At 36.9% G+C, this 17,198-nt stretch overlaps 1 protein-coding gene across 3 annotated transcripts in view; it reads left to right on the top strand.

The window, feature by feature from the left end:
- The window catches only part of LOC131148109 (alkaline/neutral invertase E, chloroplastic-like), a 30,479-nt gene extending 13,394 nt beyond the window's left edge, over nt 1-17,085 (top strand). For all 3 annotated transcript variants that reach the window (XM_058097840.1, XM_058097842.1, XM_058097841.1), the window contains exon 7: nt 16,508-17,085. In XM_058097840.1, the coding sequence (XP_057953823.1) occupies nt 16,508-16,834 (327 nt within the window). In that variant the 3' untranslated portion in view covers nt 16,835-17,085. The remainder of the gene's footprint in view (nt 1-16,507) is intronic.
- The last annotated feature ends 113 nt before the right edge of the window (nt 17,086-17,198 follow it).

Here is a 17,198-nt window from a genome sequence, read left to right on the forward strand (position 1 = left end):
CTTTTTATGTTAGTCCATTTTGATGTTTGGGGTCTTGTGTCACGTCAAAGTTAAGGTTATGATACTTTGTTACATCTGTCATTGAATACTCTAGAATGACTTGGTTGTATCTAATGAAAGACCGTTTTGAGTTGTTTCATATCTTTTGTGCCTTTTGTCCTCAAATAAAAACTCAATTTAGTATGCTAATCTGGATACTTCCAAGTGATAATGCTAAGGAGTACTTTAGTACTCAATTCACTACCTATATGACTTACTCTAGCATGATCCATCACAAAAAAATGGAGTTGGGGAACGGAAAAACAGACATTCTTGATTCAGTCAAACACCCTATTATATCTAATTAATGCCCCCACAGATTTTTGGAATGACCTTATGCTCACTGGTTGCTCTCTTTTTGGTGGTAAAATCCCTTCCTGAAGGCTCCTTTGTTCTCCCTTCCTTCTTGTAGACTCAATTGTGTGTCCTTCGTTCATCAGTTAAATCCAGGAAGGGATAAATTGGATCCTTGTGCTATCAAATGTATTTTCTGGGTTACCTCTATACTCAAAAGGTATATTGATGTTATAGCCCTACTTTACATCGATTCTTTCTTTGTTGTTGTCTCCTTTTTTGAGTCTACGATGTACTATTCTGATTCTTTGAGTTCTATTGACCTTGATGAGTCCCTTCCTCTGCCTAGCCCTTTTAATCGTAACCTATTTTCTCTATCCAATCTTCCTACATCTTCCTCTAGTTTGAGTCCTCATTGCTTGGATCCTCCCAATTTGTAAGTGTGCACATGGTGACTCAAGGGATGAGAGCCTCTTCCAGCTTCCACTTTTATGCCTCCAATTCCCTTATTAGATGATCCTCTTCCCTATGTGTTTGATCCTCCTATTTCTATTCGAAAGGTAAATGCACTTGTATCCAACATCTGATCTCCAATTTTTTTTTTGTTATGATTTCTTGTCACCCTCCTACTAGTTTTGTTTGTACTTTGTCTTTTGTTGCTCTTCCAAAGTCTATTTCTAAAGCACCCCCTCCCCCCCCCCCCCTACCCCATTCTGGGTGGAAGAATGCAATGATAGAAGAGATGCATGCGCTACAAGATAATGATACTTGGGAGTTGGTACCTCTTCCTCCTGATAAGTTTGTCGTTGGTTGTTGTTGGGTGTACACTATGAAGTTCAATTTAGATGGTTCCATGGCTCGATTGAAGGCTCGTATTGTTGCATAAGGATGTACTCAGGTGTATGGCTTGGACTATTCAAACACATTCTCACCTGTCGCCAAACTTGCCCCGGTATGTTTGTTCATCCCCTTAGCCACCACCTATCACTGACCTCTCCACCAATTAGATGTGAAGAATGCTTTATGAGGGGAATGGTGTGATCCCAAGAGGGGGGGGGGGTGAATTAGGATTTTAAAAAATTTTGAGGATAATTATAAACAATTCACCAAGCAAGATCCCAATCAAAATTATATGTGTGCATGTATGGCTATCACAACAATAAATAATTAAACATACACGTGCAAAAATTTAAACAAGATAAGAGAGATAAATATTGACACCAAGTTTTTTAACGTGGTTCGGCTATACTTGCCTACGTTCTCGCCTTGGGCAAACCCCCCAAGAATTTCACTAAACCTGCTCACTTAACCGGGTGGAGCAATACCGTTACACACTCCTTCAAGTAGGATGGAGCCCTCCTCTCTAAGCGATACCCCACGCTTGGTACTCTTTCAATAGGGTTGAGTCCCCCTCTCTGAGTGATGTGCCCTCACTCAGTATAGATCACACTGTATACCACTCCTTCTAGGCAGAGCCGCCTCTCCAAGTGATGTACCCTCACTTGGCCACGGTTCACAACCCGAACCACGAAGGGCTTGTTTTCAAAAACAATTTTTTGTACAATAAACAATGCTTCTAACAAGCTGATTTGCACAAGTTTAAAACTAGATGCACTCTCAAATGATTTATAAAATGAAGCTCAATAGAGTTAGAGTTTTCCTCTCAAACTATTTTTCAAATAAAAGCTGAGTATGGAAAATGTTTTTCCTTAAGATTGACCTTTTGTAAAATCAAATATTAGAAGCTTTTCAAGCACAAATATATGCATGAATATATTGCTCAAAGCTCTCTTGATTTACTCAAAGCTTTCTCCACAAACAATATTTAGGATGAAGTGAATAGGAGAGTTAATCTTTGAGACTAACACAAGATAAAAGAAAAGGCTCTCAAGCTATATATATGAACTTTGATACAAGCTCAAACCTTTTCAAGAACCCTTAAAATGTTTTTCTCCAAGAAAGTATTTTCAAAGTGAAAGATGGAGAAATAACAATTTGATCTTTGAAATCTCAAGAACAAGAAGTTCCTCAAGCAAGTATATATAAATTTAATATATGCTCAAATCTTACTTGTATAACCCCAAGATTTGCTCCAAAAATATTTTTTAGAAGAAAGAGTTGGAGAAAATGAATTTAATCTTTGAAATGGAGTAAAGAAGATAAGATGAAATCAAAGAATAAACAATATATCTTTCAATATGTTTCTCTAAAATTTCAAAAGAGATTTGGCCAAGTATTTATAGGCATTTTGGAAATATGGCCGTAAGGTGACCGTTAGGCATTAAAATAATATTATAATTTGAATTTTTCTAACCATTTGAAGCTCAATCTGGGCTGAACTCGAGAGGTCCGGTCGACAGGCCCGAGGTCCAGTCAACCAACCAAAGGGAGATTTCCATTTTACCGAGCTTCGGTCTTTCGGACACTATGATTTGGTCGACTGGGCTTCGTACGTTTTAAAGAGTCCAGTTTGTTGGGCTATTCAAATTACATTTGTGCCCTTTTGTATGCACCAGTCGACTGGCCTAAATAGTCTTACGAGAGGCCGGTCAAATGGGCCCTTTGTAAATTGCCCATGTGGTCACACCTGTCGACTGGGCTTGAATAGCCAGTCGACTGGGCCTTTTGTAAAATCCTCATTTTTGGCTTTAAGCGCACGCTAGTCGACTGAGTCTTTAACAAAAATGAGCTTTTGGCCTCGTCTTTGATTTCAAAATTTTTTTAAACCTTTTGTAGCAATTAATCTTTAAGTATTAATAGGTTTTCATTTAATGAAGGGTTCCTAAGGTCAATCTAGGTCAAGGTCGAGCTTCAATAAAAAATTATATGAGCATGCATGCACAAATAAACCCTAATTACTATTACAACTCAAAAAACAAAGTCTTCAAGCTCTGCCCCCTAATGTTTATGGAATACGTCATGGAATATAATCTTTTAGGTGCTTTTCAAGGCTTCCATATTGCAACATCATCTGTGCTTCTAGAAAGGTAAACCTGTTCATTCACTTAGTACACAGATGAGATGCTGTGGTTTGTAATAATCAAAACAGGGATCGAGCTCAAAAAGTCAATAATCTTCCCCTTTTTGATAATAATAAACACAGGAGCAAAATTGGGTTAAGCCTGAAAAGGCTCCCCCTAAGAATATGCCTAAATTAAAAAAGATATTCAATACAGTTCAAGCATATGAAGACTTCAGAAATTTTAAGTTTAGCATTTGAGTCTAGTGGTGGTTCATTGTGCATGTAATATTGAAGCTTATTTTAAAAAATATTCAATTAAGCACAAAGTTTACATGATACAAAAGAAAGATTTCAATTTGTAATATCATTTTCTATTTGTGAAAAACAAAAAGGATAGGGAGAGGGAATAAGAATAATAATTTTGCGCACACAAAACATCTCCCCCTTTTGTCATCAGCAAAAGGGCTAATAAAAAATTTCTCCTTAGTTTAAGAAGACCATTTAAGTAATTAGAGCCCTTAAGCTTTTGAATTTCATGATAAAAAGTGATTTTATTATAAGTAGCATAAGTCATGAGTTTTAAGAAAATCTCCCCTTTGAATATTATCATTAATTACAATGGACTGATATCAAAGCTTGTTGAAAAAGAAACTTTAACATAGAGGGTCAAGCAAGCCTACATTTTTCTGGTGAACATTTAAGAACATTTCAAATCATATTTTAACCAAAAAAAATCAACCATATTGATCCTAAAATTTAAAGATTAAATGCAAGATCATATGGCAAGGATTGGAGCAATGGTTCCACCTAATATTATTGTGGGAAAAATATGTGAAAAAACAAGGTGTAGTCCCCAGAAAGGGGGGGGGGGGGATGAATTGGGTTTTAAATATGTTCTTTTAAATCTTTTTAGAAATTCTTAACTTCTTGTTGATTCGTCAAACTTTCAGCAAAAACTTATTTCTTTATTTAATCCACGACCACATAAACATTCATTCATTCAAGTAATCAATCAACCAAACAATTTGAAAGCAAACAACCAAATCAAGATTAAAGTATACAACACTTAAGTAATGTAAGAACTTAAGATGGTTGTTTGTTCATATAAGCCCTGTGGATATGAATTTGAACCAAGCCCTGTGGTTAATGCAATCCCTTTGATAATGAATTAGCTTTCTCAAAATTGATTTTCAACAAAACATTCGCACTCTTCCCAAAATTCAGAATTCAAATAAACTCTTAGTTAATTTATCTTTGGGTGTTAACCAATTAACGTACTCCCTTATAATTTCCGTAAAGTATGGTTTAACCAACATACTCCCTTTCAGTTTCTGCAACCCAAATCAAAATTAGACTTTAAGTTTACTTAATTTTCAAATTTACGTAGTATATATGATTAAGAAATTAAATCATCCACGTAATTTAAATGTGCTAAAAATAAAGAGCAAGGGAAAGAGAGAGTGAGACCACGACTTTTATGAGGTTTGGCTTATACCCAGCCTACGTCCTCGCCTTTGGTAAACCACCAAATGATTCACTAAAACCAGTTCCTTTACCAGGCGGAACAACACCGTTTACACACTCCTTTAGTAGGCTAGAGCCCTCTCCAAGCGATATCCCCTCACTTGGTCACTCCTTCAATTAGGCTAGAGCCCACCTCTCTAAGCGATATCCCCTCGCTTTAGCCAACGATCCAAACATCTTGAATCGTCCAAGAACACTGCAAGAATACAAAAAGAAGCTGCGTACAAGAACACTCCCAAGGGTTCTTTAGTGATTGAGAAAACTCAGTATGAGAACCGTAGATTGTTGATTCATAAACAATTTCAGAGGTTATCTCCCAGATGGATTGTGAGCAATAGAGAACTTTGAGAGATATTGAGAGATTTAATGTAAGTATGCTGTGTATTTGCTTGTGTGTTAATTTCTTGGGACTAAGGTAGTATTTATAAGCTTTTTAGGATTAGTTTCCTTGTTCCCCAAGTTACTTGGAGTGTCCTTAAGTTTTTATAACGTTCACATTTGAAAAACTAATTTTTAAAATTTTCCCATTGGAGTTAAAAAATTTGAAACCCCGTGGAGTAAGTCGGCTGGACAGGCGACTGGGTAATGATTTTCACAGGGTCAGTCGGCTAGACAGGCGGTTGAGACCCTTCTGTTTGCCAGAAATTAAATTCAGTAAATTGTCAATCAACTGGCTCGACCACGTTCAAAAGTTGTCAGTTGGCTGGACATTGTTAGTCGGCTGGCTTAGTTTAGTTCATTTGGTCAGTTGGTTGGGCAGCTTATTTTACAGTTGCATTCTTTGTCAGTCGGCTGACTGATCCTAGTTCATAATGGTCAGTCGGCTGGGCAGGTTTTCAACATGTTGTTTTTGCCAGTTGATTGAGCCATTCCAAGGTGTTCTGGTCTGTCGGTTGACTAGTCCACTTTCTAGTTTTTCATTTTTAGTTTTTCAAAATTAGTTTTGTTTTCTTGATTTGATCTTTCATAAAACATTTTCCGAGATTTTAAAATGGGTCTCTAAGTCCATAAATATCCCCTAAAGAGCTTCAAAATATTTCAAACGATATTTAAACTATGAAGCACTTACATAAAGACTTCTAGGACATTTGACATTTTAAAACACTCAAGTCTTCATGCTTGTTTTTCTTTGAGCACTTTGCTTTTCTTTGGCTCTCTTGCTTTGCTTCTTTGGTTCCATCTCGACTTCAAGCTTTAGCATATCATCTTTAAAATCATGCTTTTGATTCTTTAAGCTTCATTTGATCCTTGTGAGCACTTTGAACTTGCTTTCACATATGTGAGCCCTGAAATCATCACTTAACCAAATATGTTAAGTTCCACTTGTTTGTTAGCATCAAAACAAGATTTTAAGCCTTGTAAGGCCAACGATATGTTTAAGCATATGTATAAACCGAAAGAGTAAAAGTATTGGTGGGAACCTGCAGGAAGGATGGGCTTAAAGAAGTGAGGATTGATTGAAAGGATTCTTGAACATGCCACTTCTGAAAGCTTTTAAAAGAAGTCTAAGCTAAAGGATGGGTGAGCGCAAGAATATAGAACTTAATTTTAAAAGGCTCCCCTTTTTAATTTGAGTACTAGCTTAGATGCATTTAAGTGCTGAAATGTATCAGCCAGTATGAATAACCAGTTTTGAATTTTTAACCTAATTTTTATTGGATATATGTTAAATCATTTGTGTTCAACCAGTAAGCTATTTCTAGAACACACAAGCACTAGAAAACTGAAATTAAGTTGTGTGCAGTGTTCATATGCTCCAAGAACAATTCATATCAAAATATGATTCCATAAGAAACAAGATATGATGTTCATCGTACCTAAAAAAACTTTTAGGACTCTAAAAACAAAAAAAAATAGAAAATACTATGCATATGAGTCCATAGGGTTTGATTTTAATCCTTTTTCATAAGGATGGAGCTTGTGCTCCCCAGTATATTTGCATGCACACATACTTGCATTTTTAGACAAGGATGAAATTAATTTATCAATCCATGTATTCATCCTAAAGAAAAATTTCAACATGCAACAAATGTTAAACATTTAGCACACAAGCATGACATATTGCATTTCATTTAACACGTGATAGCCATCAGGGTTATACACAAATATTATGCAATAACTGTGCAGTTGGGGTTCAAGAAGATAACACAACTCAAGATACTCAATAAGTATGTGACAAATAAAAACTTCCCCAATGTCATGCATTTGTCCTAGTTTATGGACCATCATTAGAACATGAGATGTTTAATTAAAGGGATGATGTTTAACCATTTAGGTCTTAAGTGAAGTACATAATTCAAAGATTTGACCAAATGGTGTCCATGAACCTAGAATTTCCTAAGAACATAGAATGTGCATAAATTAGAGCATCCTACGAAAGTTCGAGGGACTTTAGCACTACAATGATTATGCATAATACTTCTAAAGATGTTCATTTGTATTCCAGAAAGCTTATGTAGTGCTGTGTGCGTTGGTAGGTATGCATGTTTTCTATCTAGCATATACCATTTAGGGTTCAACATGCACCAATTACTTATTTAATTATTTTGCATGCGTTTTCTATAAAGATATTCATAAAGTTTAATCAACATGCATTATTCTTTCAAAGCATTTTCATTTAGCATGCAAGGATTTACATTAACGAATTAAATCAGCATGCAAATGACCTTTTTAACATGCAACAACTATAAATATTCAATAGTCTAAGTGGCCACTTAAGATTAAAATACTAAGTTGAACATGGTCATTACTTTGATACTACATAAGACTTATAAAGTGTTTAGAATTCAAAAACAGTCTTATGGAGTCATGATTTCAGTCAACTAGATAGCATATAAGTCTGTATGTGATTATTCAATTCAACATGCAAGGTCCTAGTTAATTACCAGCATGCAATTCGCAATGATTTGCATCAGCCATGCAGATAACGTTCCATTTCAGGCATGCAATTCAGTATAGTCAATAACAATATAATCCATTCATCAAATATTATTAAACTTAAAGAGTAGTCAGTTCAACATGGAAGATCCTAGTTAATTACCAGCATGCAATTCGCAATTATCTGCATCAGTCATGCAGATGACGTTCCATTTCAAGCATGCAATTCAGTATAGTCAATAACAATATAATCCATTCATCAAATATTATTAAACTTTAAGCGCAGAATGGAAAGAATGCTTTTAGAGCAGTAATTATAATTAACTATCCATCAAACGAATTTAAACAATCAGCAAGGAATGGATAGTAGCATTCAGCTCACACAAATCATCCAACACAAACGATAAGATATTTCTAAAATAAGCATAACACAATAAAGTACTTTATTGGATGAATTTTACAATGCTGCTCCCTCTCAATTATGTAGCCTAAGCATCATGTTTTCAATTTTCAGCTTTTCAAGCCTCAAATTATTAGCCAAGTTTTAGATTTTCAATAAACTTGATTTGGACATTGAGATCTAGGGCTTATCGGACCATTTAAATAGGCCAGTCGACTGGGGTGCACATAGAAGGCACCGGCTGATGGTCCGGTCGGCTGGGGAGCAATCGCATAGGCTTAATTTGGCAAACAAAGACTTCCGGTCGACTGGCCCTAATGTGCCGGTTGACTGGGGCTCTATTTTGAACTGGCCTAGAGGGTGTCCAATCGATTGGGGCTGAACATATTTATAAATTTAAGCCTATTTTCTACCCGCTTTTCACTTAACCCCTTAGCCAAAGATACTACATGTTCAATTATTTTCATTTGGCCTTTTATGCTTAGATTTAACCAATAATTTCTAACAAGGGGATAAGCTTCAAATGCATTTGGATATGATTAAACAATTAAGCTTCATTATGAGTTTAGGGTTATATAATATATATAGTTTTATGATTACTTCCCTAAAGCTCAATTCTATGTGGTGGACAAAAATATGCTATATTTAAGATTTTCAACTTACGCATATATATAGCATTAAGAAATAAATACACATTTGTCCATTAGGAGTGGATTTTACCTAAGCATGCTATAGCCAATATTTTTACATTTTAACCAATCATAATGATATATATACGTTAAGCAATTAGATTGGATATTATCACTAAAATTTTCATATTGGCTGAATTTCTATGGTTCTTAGTTATAACAGCAGAGTATACTAAGATTTGGAATTTTAAGCACTATCTAAGCATTTAAACATTAGTACCCATTTTATCCTAACATCTTATGAGTATTAAAAAAATTTATTATTTAAGCTTCTCATAAGATAGCATGCTATTATTATTATTATCAGATTCATCATATGATCCGCAAATAGATTTAACACAAGATATACAACATATGAATCATTACATGAAATATTTAATAAAGTAGAAGGAGGAAGATATACCTATTCACTTCACTCCTTAATCTTTTAAGCTCAAAATCCTTGGAGTGGTGTTCTCCTCTCTCTCGATTTTTCATACCTCTTATTGTTCCCAAATATCCTTAGTACTAGTATGACACATAATCTTTGTAAAAGCATTAGTATTTAAGGCACAATATAACATATGCATGGCACTAAAATTTATATGCATTAAATCTATGTCATGTTCATTCAAATCATTTTCATGTTTGGGAACTCAACATTTTAAATCATTTTTATTGGGATAAAATTTCCTTTGACAAATGCTTTCCAAAACCTCTAATCAATTGATTTTACAAAAGTACTTATTTTCAATTTTCAAAAGGTAAAATTTGCACAATAAAAGCAATGGAGGATTTGCAAAGGATTGACCCTTTCAAAACAGGCATACACTGAAAAGAGTCATTGCAATCTTTATGCAAATACTGTTAAGCTTATTGCAACCGGACTTTGATACCAATTGAGGGGAATGGTGTGATCCCAAGAGGGTTGAGGATAATTATAAACGATTCACCAAGCACTATCCCAATCAAAATTATATGCGTGTATGTAAGGCTATCACAACAAGAAATAATTAAACATACATGTGCGGAAATTTAAATAAGATTAGAGAGAGAAATATTGACACTGAGATTTTTAATGAGGTTCAGCCATACCTGCCTATGTCCTCGCCTCGGGCAAACCCCCCAAGGATTTTACTAAACTTGCTCACTTAACCGGGTGGAGTTAAATTGTTACACACTCCTTCAAGTATGATGGAACCCTCCTCTCTAAGCGATACCCCACGCTTAATACTCCTTCAATAGGGTAGAGTTCCCCTCTCTGAGTGATGTGCCCTCACTCAGTACAGATCACACCGTATACCACTCCTTCTAGGCGGAGCTACCTCTCCAAGTGATGTACTCTCGGCCACGGTTCACAACCCGAACCGCGAAGGGCTTGTTTTCAAAAACAATTTTTTGTACAATTAACAATGCTTCTAACAAGGTGATTGTACAAGTTTAAAACTAGATGCACTCTCAAATGATTTATAAAATGAAGTTCAATAGAGTTAGGGTTTTCCTCTCAAAATAGTTTTTTGAAATAAAAATTGAGAGTGTGGAAAATGTTTTTTCTTAAGATTGAACTTTTGTAAAATCAAATACGAGAAGTTTTTCAAGCACAAATATATGAATGAATATATTGCTCAAAGCTCTCTTGATTTACTCAAAGATTTCCTCCACAAACAATATTCAAGATGAAGTGAATAGGAGAGTCAATCTTTGAGACTAACACAAGATAAAAAGAAAAGGCTCTCAAGCTTATGAACTTTGTTACAAGCTCAAAACTTTTTAAGAACCTTTTCAAGAACCCTTAAAAAGTTTTTCTCCAAGAAAGTATTTTCAAAATGAAAGATGGAGAAATAACAATTTGATCTTTGAAATCTCAAGAACAAGAAGCTCCTCAAGAAAGTATATATAAATTTAATATATGCTTAAAGCTTACTTGTATAACCCCAAGATTTTCTCCAAAAAGATTTTTCAAAAGAAAGAGTAGGAGAAAATGCATATAATCTTTGAAATGGAGTAAAGAAGATAAGATGAAATCAAAGAATAAACCATATATCTTTCAATATGTTTCTCTAACATTTCAAAAGAGGTTTGGCCAAGTATTTATAGGCATTTTGGAAATATGGTTGTTAGGTGACTGTTGGGCATTAAAATAATATTATAATTTGAATTTTTATGACCATTTGAAGCTCAATTTGGGCTGAACCTAAGAGGTCCGGTCGATTGGCCCGAGGTCCGATCGACCGACCAAAGGGCGATTTTCATTTTATTGAGCTTTGGTCTGCCGGGTACTATGATCCGATCGACTGGGCTTTATATAGATGAAGACTCATCAACTGGGCTTCATAGGTTTTAAAGAGTTCGGTCTGCCGGGCTATTCAAATTACATTTGTGCCCTTTCGTATGCACCGGTCGAGTGGCCTAAATAGTCTTACAAGAGGCCGGTCGACTGGGCCCTTTGTAAATTGCCCATGTGGTCACACCGGTAGACTGGGCCTGAACAACTAGTCGATTGCGCCTTTTGTAAAATCCTCATTTTTGGCTTTAAGCAAGCTTTGGTCAACTGAGCCTTATAGACCGGTCGACTAGCCTTAACAAAAATGAGTTTTTGGCCTTGTCTTTGATTTCAAAAATGTTTTAAACCTTTTGTAGCAATTAATCTTTAAGTATAAAAAGGTTTTCATTTAATGAAGGGTTCCTAAGGTCAATTTAGGTCAAAGCTGAGCTTCAATAAAAAAATTATATAAGCATGCATGCACAAATAAACCCTAATTACTATTACAACTCAAGAAACAAAGTCTTCAAGCTCTGCCCCCTGATGTTCATGGAATACGCCATGGAATATGATTTTTTAGGTGCTTTTCAAGGCTTCCATATTGCAACATCATCTGTGCTTTTAGAAAGGTAAACCTGTTCATTCACTCAGCACACAGATGAGATGCTATGGTTTGTCATAAACAAAACAAGTATTAGACTAAAAAAGTCAACACTCTCCTCCATGGTGATCTTCAGGAGGAGGTCTATTTGGAGTAGCCACTTGAGTTTGTTGCTCAGGGAGCGTCAGGCTTAGTGTGTCTGCTCAGAAGTCATTATATGGTTTAGAACAGTCCCCCAGGGCATGGTCTGATCAATTCAGTGTTGCAGTACTTGAGTTTGACCTTCGATAGTGTGTAGTAGATCATTTTGTATTTTATCTTCATACTTTATTCGGAAGAATTCTGCTTATTATGTATATGGATGATATTGTGATTAATGGTGATGATGTTCAAGATATCTAGAGCCCAAACATTTCTTGCAGACTAAGTTTCAGACAAAGGATTTGGGACCATTGAAGTACTTTTTGGGTATAGAAGTATCAAGATCTTGCATAAGATCCGTCTTGTCACCGAGGAAGTATGTTCTAAATCTTTTAGATGGGACTAGACTATTGGGATCCAAACACGTCGATACATCTATGGATCCTAACTGTAAGTTAGTGCCAAATATGGGTGATTTGTTGCCTAACCCAGACTAACATTGGAGACTTGTTGGAGAGATGAATTATCTCACAATCGCTTATACCAATTGGATTATTCATTGAAATGCATTTTTGTTTTCAATTTTACGCTATGTTTTGAACAATTCCTATGAACGAGTTTATGGGAATGATTTTATTTTGATGAACCAACTATTATAGAACCTATCACTAAAATACCCCTAGAGGGGGATAGGGGTAATTACTATTCACAATTTGTGAAGGTTATTCTAGCTATGTAATAAATTTTAATTTATAATTATAATAAGATAAATAAATTACTTCGGGAACTCCATCAATTTATGTATCGAGAGAGTAGTATGAGATAAAGTAAAGGGTATTTCCGATTTTATTTATTGGGAATCTTTTCGCAACAAGTGTTGTGCATTAGTTTCTTGATTCTTCAAGAACAAGTAACTGGGATGCAATAATTTGCATCTTGATATATCTCAAACGTGCACCTAGGAGGAGAGACCACTTATATCAAGATCGAGGTCACACTCATATTTAGGGATATACTAATGGGAGAGGTCTCTTATATAAGGATCGAGGTCACACTCATATTTAATGATGTACTAATGCAAATTGGGTTGTGTTACTTTTTGAGAGAAGATCCACTGTGGGGTTAATGCATCTTTGTTAGTGGAAATTTGGTTTGTTGGAGTGAGAAACAAATTATGTTGGCCAGGCCAAGTGCTGAGTCAGAGTATAGGACCATGGCTCACCCTACATGTGAACTTGTTTTGCTAAAGAACATTTTGGAAGAACTGAGTTTTTCACAGTTTCAGTCTATGGAGCTGATGTGTAATAATCAAGCTGCCATTCATATTGCCTCCAACGTGGTTTTCCATGGACAAAACACATTGAAGTTGATTGCTAGTTTGTTTGGGAGAAACTTGTGCAGAAGCTCATAAACACCACTCATGTGAAATCTGATTTGCAGCTTGCTGATTTATTTACTAAAGCCTTAGGGGGTGCTTGTGCTAAACTCATTCGTAACAAAGCTAGGAGCATGTGATATATATTTGCTCCAGCTTGAGGGGGAGTGTTGATGGTTATCTCATCATTTATAATTATTAGTGTGTTAGTGTTATGTTAACAAGTGAGAGTTAGTAAGGGTATTATGGTTATTGGTATGTACTTTGACATATTATAAATAGAGGGAGAGACCTACCATGTGATTAGTGTTCCATTTTACCCAATTATTCAACACTCATACTTGACAACTCGCGCATGCCATAAAAACTTGCTCAGTTTTGGAGCTGGTCTCGATCCCAGCTTTTTTGTGCCTCAGCAAGTAACATCACAAGCATGCACTTGTGCGATCTGTTGACTATCAGAACCCTCTTCCTCACCACTACTAGGGTCCAAAGGATGATATATATGTAATTGTCTCCCTTAGTTTAGTCTTCCCTTCCACTATATGTCAGGAGTTTTTACAGAGCACTGCCAAGATACATAACCCTTATTATTACATTCTGTACATGGCTTTTCTGGTCAGTGGGTCTCCACAGGCTCTAGGGAGCTTGATATGGCAGCTTTGGACTCCCTGTGATCCAACCACTTTTTCTAGCTGTTCTTCATAAAGATGAAATCCTTTTCTACATCCCTAGCATAGGATGCAAGTGGAGACTTGGTCAAAGAATTTGAAGTGTTGGTTGCCAAGCTTGATTCGTATCTGTACTGCAATCCTCCAATGTACCCAATGACATACTGCTGTGCACGTTCATCCAACTGACATCTGGCAAGGAGGTGGTGAAATTATCTGGTGTGTGTCGACGTCCTTGTTGAGTCAATGAGCACAAGCGGGAGCAGACTTCTTGGGCATAGTTGATCGGAGCAAACTTCTTAGTCAGCATCTCCGTCATCCGGATCCACTCGGTTATGGCTGTGACTCGATAGTACCCCACCAAGTGCTGGCTTACCCTTTAAACAGGTTATGGAAGGTTGACTTTATCCTCAGCCTGAACACCTGGTAAATAAAGATGTTCTCTAAGTGGTTATAAAAGTAATAGAGTTCATCCAAATCACCTTGCCCATTGAAATTGAGCAGTGCGACATCAGAGTATTGATGATGAAAGTAACCAACATGTGGTTCTGGGGTTCACTTGCTGGAGAAAGCAGCTGAGCTAGAGGTATCAGTATCATCAACCACTCTCTTTCCTCTCATCGGGGCATCCAGTGGAACCGGCATTTTGGCCAATTGATTATTGAGGGCCTTGATGTATCTAAAGAAGGTCTGCTATTTTATTGAGCTGCTGCATGAGTTGGTCCAATCTTTCAAATTGGCAGGTCATGGGCCAATCTTGCAGATTGGTCATGTCTCCTTGCACCAGCCTGAATTGGTCCTCTGTTACCATGGTTTTGCAGGGACAGTTGGATAGGGGCTAGATCAGGGTTAGTCTTGTGGATGACGAAAGTTGCTCATGGTTTTTTCCTCTTTTTTAGTGGAAATAGAACTGGTTTAGAATTAAAGGGCAAGATTGAGCTCAGCTCACAGTGGGTTGGGTTAGATAGAAGAAGGTCAACAAAAATCTGGGTTTTAAATGGGATGGACCTGACAGAGGGAAGAGAGGCTCAGGTAACCAAGTTGGGGTTAGATCGGGTCAAAATATCCTGGTATTTGGCATGGAGTCTTGCAATGAAAGGAAGTGGAAAGGCTTTCTTGTAGTCAGCTGCCTAGTGGAAGGACTGCCATTGGCAGTGGGGCTCAAAGCTGTTCACTGACAGTTCCAAGGTGACTGAGGCCAGCACTGGGCAAACCCAAACGCTGTGCTGCTGGAGAATCTTTTAGCGAATCACAATGACTGAGGCCATCTCTGGGTGGATGTCAAAGAGGACTGTGACATGTTCCACTGGTTGCATCAGCAATTAGGTGGTGCATTTATGATGAATATAGAGACTGGGAGAACACTCTTTTGGGGAGCTGTGGCAATGGTGAACTTTTCTGTGGCTGGTGGTGCAACAGACTGCAAGAGTGCCATTGTTGAGGGAAGATGGATGGTGGGGGGACAATGGCAGCAACACAGCATGTGGGCTGGCTCTGTCTACCAAATTGATGACGCTTGGGTACACTCAAGAAATTCTTTCTCCAGATACAAATGCCTAAACACAAACCCAAGTTTATTTTAATAGTCGACCTCCTCCAAAGGAGTGATCAAGAGAGACAAGATGCTCAAAAATTATTTCAGTTTCACATGTAAGAAACAGTAGGGCTCTTTCCATAACAAATTAGCTTATAAAGTTGTAGGAAAACAGACTACTGTAGATTACAATTGTCTCCCTTGAACTTAAATGTTTCACTACTGCTGCTAAACTTAAATATGCATAGAAAGTTCCCTGTTAAATATCAACCAGTGTTACACTGCCTGCTGTGTTGCACAAAATTGATGGAAAAGATTCATGCAGGCTGCAGAGGATGGATTTGACATATTTGTTCCCAATTTTCCCCTTCATGTAAATATTTACCCTGCCGCACGTGCAAGTTTACAAGAACATGATAAAATGTTGCTTTGGAGATTTGCATGTGCAACACTTTTGATAGTTTTCCTGGCGATTGGTTAAGTGAGACTGAGTACTATTTACCAACAAATTAGTAACCTGTGAATCTGTGACCTAGTCATCTGTCTTTTTGGATTTTGAGCCTTTCTTGATAATAACCAGATAGTTGCGTGAGCTTGCACCTTTTTTAGATGTTTCAACTCATGCAAGTGGTAGTGTGGGCACAAGTGTAGCTTAGTGGTGCAGACACACATGAGTAGGGTGGACCTGATTCCAATCATTGGGTTTTTGGAATAGTAATTAAAGTCAAGGAGATGTAATTGAAGCCCTAAATTAGGATATAGCAAGTCTCAGGATTATCTTGGTTGTCTATTCTTCTTAAAAATTTCTATTTTATTCCTGGAGGTAATCCAGAATATCTACTCCAGTATAATTTTATCTACCTGTGATAGAGGCTCCCCCTACTCTCTCTCTCTCTCTCTCTCTCTCTCTCCCCCACTTTTTATTTTTCCAATTATTCCTTTTATTTTTGCAATTATTTTTGTTAGTGTTAATGGTCCTAAAGCCATGGCGGAATTTTACATCCTTACAGAATAACTTAAGCTTGGATGTTTTGCTGCCATGCAAAATATTACTGACACTTGCGGAACATGACAGAAGCAGAGTGATTAATTTCCTTACTGGCACAGCTTAAACTGGAAATATTTCTTGTTGACATAAATAATTGTGCCTCGTTTCAGCTTACTGTGGCATGCATAAAGATGAATAGGCCAGAGATTGCCGAAGAAGCCGTCAAGGTTGCTGAGAGGCGCATAACTGGAGACAAGTGGCCCGAATATTATGACACCAGAGGAGCAAGATTTATTGGAAAACAAGCACGATTATTTCAAACCTGGTCAATTGCAGGGTATCTTGTGGGGAAGCTCCTACTGGCCAACCCAGATGCAGCAAAGAATATAATAAATGAAGAGGATTCAGATCTTGTTAATGCTTTTTCCACTATGATTAGTGCCAGCCCAAGGAGAAAACGCCCCTGGAAAATAGCTCAAAAGACCTACATCATTTGAGTTCTTACAATGAAGCTAAAAGGAATGCCATGGCAGACACAGCCCGCTGTACAGTTTGCAAGGGAACTGTTGGATAATGCTGGAGCTAGATCCGAGCGGACATCCCATGGGGCTAGCTGCTTGCTTGTTTTGCATCATCTATCATAAGATGTCCAGTTGGTTTGTTGGACCTAGGTTGATATTTCCCTCTTTGATTGTAGTAAAAAATAATACTAATACTACAGAAATAATACAACTATATTTTCCTCTGATGCATCTGGCATAATTAACTAACAAATTAGAACTGTATGTGGTTCTCCTGCCATATTTTTTCCCCAGCGAACTCTATCTAGTAGCAACAAAGCTACCAACAGTAGCATGCACC

Source organism: Malania oleifera, chromosome 2 (genome assembly GCF_029873635.1).
Source record: "Malania oleifera isolate guangnan ecotype guangnan chromosome 2, ASM2987363v1, whole genome shotgun sequence".
In the NCBI taxonomy this organism is placed as follows: domain Eukaryota; kingdom Viridiplantae; phylum Streptophyta; class Magnoliopsida; order Santalales; family Ximeniaceae; genus Malania; species Malania oleifera.